The following is a 2,872-nucleotide window of genomic DNA, read 5'->3' as shown; positions in this document are numbered from 1 at the left end:
AGTCTATTCATAAATGCTCATTATTCATAATCATAACGAGAATAAATAAGCATAGAGTCACTTAATATGTGTTTTATTGACTATGCAGCAGACTTTAATTTGTTTTAGATTAGTAAACATGACATTATGGTGCCAGGCTAGCTTGTCGTTTGTTTATGAAGGCACCACTTAAATCACAGACTAGGCAAAGTCTAGCTCGGACGCAAGGGGTTAAGCGAATGTCTAGGCTTGTGGGAGGAGCCGTGGCACGCTATTGGATAATTATAAGTGACGTAATCGACACGAGAAACCTAGGAACTAGTTAAGAAGGCAGTCGCTAACTTTGAAAAGAGGTTTGGTCAGTGCGCTGCAGCTGCAACTGCGAGTCTATCAAGGGGGAGAAGTATCTTTGAACATGGTGCAGCAAACGGGGCACAGCGAGACGGAGAGCAGCATGTCGCGAGAGACCACAGACAGCGAGGAGAACGAACTGATGGCGTGCAGCCCTGTCCCGCCGAAACCGGACTGGTGCAAGACAGCCACCGGCCACATTAAACGACCCATGAATGCCTTTATGGTGTGGTCAAAGATCGAGAGGAGAAAAATCATGGAACAGTCTCCGGACATGCACAATGCTGAGATCTCCAAAAGGCTAGGAAAGCGGTGGAAAATGCTCAAGGACAGTGAAAAGATTCCCTTTATCCGGGAAGCCGAGCGGCTCCGGCTCCAACACATGGCTGACTACCCCGACTACAAATACAGACCCAAGAAAAAACCAAAGCTCGACGGTTCTTCGAAACCAGCGATGCAGTCGCCGGAGAAGATGGGCAAAAGTGTCAAAGCTGCGGGGAAGAAGTGCGCAAAACTCAAGCCGAGCAAACCGGGGAACATTACAGCGAGAGCTTCTTCACAAGACTGCAGATTCAACTATGTTTTCACAAACTTAAAAGTGACCAAGTCTATCAAAAGGGAACTTACTGACGACGAAGACGACGACGATGACGACGACGACGACGAGGAGGATGACTACGAGGACGAGGAGCACATCAGGCTGCACAACGTGCCCGCGAGCCCCACGCTGAGCTCCGCGGCGGAGTCCGAGGGCGCGAGCATGTACGAGGAGTCCAGGCACATGAGCGCGATTCCCGGCAGCAGACTGTTTTACAACTTCAAGAACATTACCAAGCAGAGCGCAGCTTACCCTGCCTCGGTGTCACCAGCATCATCTTTCAGGTCCGTATCTTCTTCATCCAGCAGCTCCAGCGAGGACTCCGACGACTTGCTGGTAGACTTCAGTTTGAACCTAGCGGCAGGCTCCCACACGACGGACTTGGGGAACACTTCAGGAAACCTTTGTCTCTCTCTGGTGGATAAAGATTTGGACTCTTTCAGCGAGGGCAGCCTTGGTTCTCACTTCGAGTTCCCGGACTATTGCACTCCCGAGCTCAGTGAGATGATCGCGGGAGACTGGCTGGAGGCGAACTTTTCAGACCTAGTTTTCACTTACTAACTGACAAACTTCTCCAGAACCAAGGAGGCATCTCGCATCTTCAGGTTATTTTTTGACTCTGCCTCTGTGGTTGTCCCGGTTAAGACTGCGGAACCTGCGTTACGAGACTTGTAGAAAAAGTGACAACATGGTCAACATTGACAGGGCTGTGTGTGTGTGTATGGCAAGCGCATTTAACATGTATTCTTAAAACTACACTGCATCTATTTTTATCTGACTCGCTTATTTTTACTAGTAAGTAATTAATTGGTTTCTTTTTTTCAATTCACTAGAACTTCACTAGCAATATTGCTTATTCTGTTAGGTTGACATGTAACTATTCTGCTGTTACTGGTAACACTTTTTTTAGCAATTTTTTTTTTAGCATTTTTTTTTTTTTTTTTTTTGATTGCCAGATATTAATTATTCACTATGTATTGTAACTTGCTGGTACATATTCCAGTTTTACTAGTACCTAATTATCAGGCCCTAGTGTGTATTCCAGTTGGTATAGAATAGTGACTAGTAGAAATAAGTAATAGTGTGTTATATAAATGATTAATTGCTAGTGAATTTTAAATATTAACAACTGTTGAGTTGCTTACTAGTAACTAAAATACGTGCTAGTCACATGAAAATAGATATAATTTAGTTTAAAGTAATAAATGTTAAAGTATCTTGCCATAGTGTGTGGTTATTCTGTGGGGTTGCAGTGAAACTGCTTAAATTGGTGGAACGCAAAATGTAAAATCTGAACTATGCATTCCCATCCCACTCATATCTCTACAGGGAGCTGGCAAACAGCCGCTGGACCGAATGGAGGCAATTCTGAAACTGTTTAGGATGGATTTTTTTTCTGAGGTCTTGTGTAATTTGTGTATGCCACTTTTTTTTTTTTTTTTTTTTTTTAAGTAACCGGTTCAGTTTCCCTACAAGTATGGGATATTTAAGCAGATAACCACTCTAGAACACACAGGTATGGCAGGAAGCATTTTGATACATGACCAACATACCTCATCTTTTTTAAAAAAAAAAGTGAAATATTTTCTGGCATATTTTTGTACAGTTAAAGGGAATGTTCTTACTGTGCTTTAAGTGAGGTTTCTTCAGGCACTTCAACCCGGTTTCATTTGTAAAAGCATGCAAGAATTAAACAGAGAATTAAACTTGCATTTAAATGCCTGGTTATTTTACTCAAGGCAAATGTACAGCTGTAGATCTGAAGCGTTTCTATAGGGAAGTGTACAATGGAATGGGGGAAACACATGAGCCTCATTTCTGGTACTAGATTGAAGATTGTATATGTTCTGTAATATAGTAAAGCTAGGAGTTTATGTATATCTGTGTGAATGGGTCCCAAATAGCAGGTGTAAAACTGGATTTTTTTTTTCTTTTCTTTTTTTT

At 42.6% G+C, this 2,872-nt stretch overlaps 1 protein-coding gene across 1 annotated transcript; it reads left to right on the top strand.

Moving 5' to 3' along the window:
- The first annotated feature begins 314 nt into the window (after nucleotides 1-314).
- On the top strand, nucleotides 315-1,851 carry sox11b (SRY-box transcription factor 11b). The gene has a single exon (XM_067417559.1). The coding sequence runs from the start codon at nucleotides 395-397 to the stop codon at nucleotides 1,487-1,489; it is 1,095 nt and encodes a 364-aa protein (XP_067273660.1). The 5' UTR covers nucleotides 315-394; the 3' UTR covers nucleotides 1,490-1,851.
- Nucleotides 1,852-2,872: the final 1,021 nt, after the last annotated feature.

Source organism: Pseudorasbora parva, chromosome 15, assembly GCF_024679245.1.
Source record: "Pseudorasbora parva isolate DD20220531a chromosome 15, ASM2467924v1, whole genome shotgun sequence".
In the NCBI taxonomy this organism is placed as follows: domain Eukaryota; kingdom Metazoa; phylum Chordata; class Actinopteri; order Cypriniformes; family Gobionidae; genus Pseudorasbora; species Pseudorasbora parva.
Note: the sequence above shows the minus strand (reverse complement) of the source record. Positions and strands in the feature narration are given on the sequence as shown.

What these genes read in the sequence shown, in the direction of transcription:
- sox11b (XM_067417559.1), top strand. Translation starts at nt 395, where the DNA reads ATGGTGCAGCAAACGGGGCACAGCGAGACGGAGAGCAGCATGTCGCGA.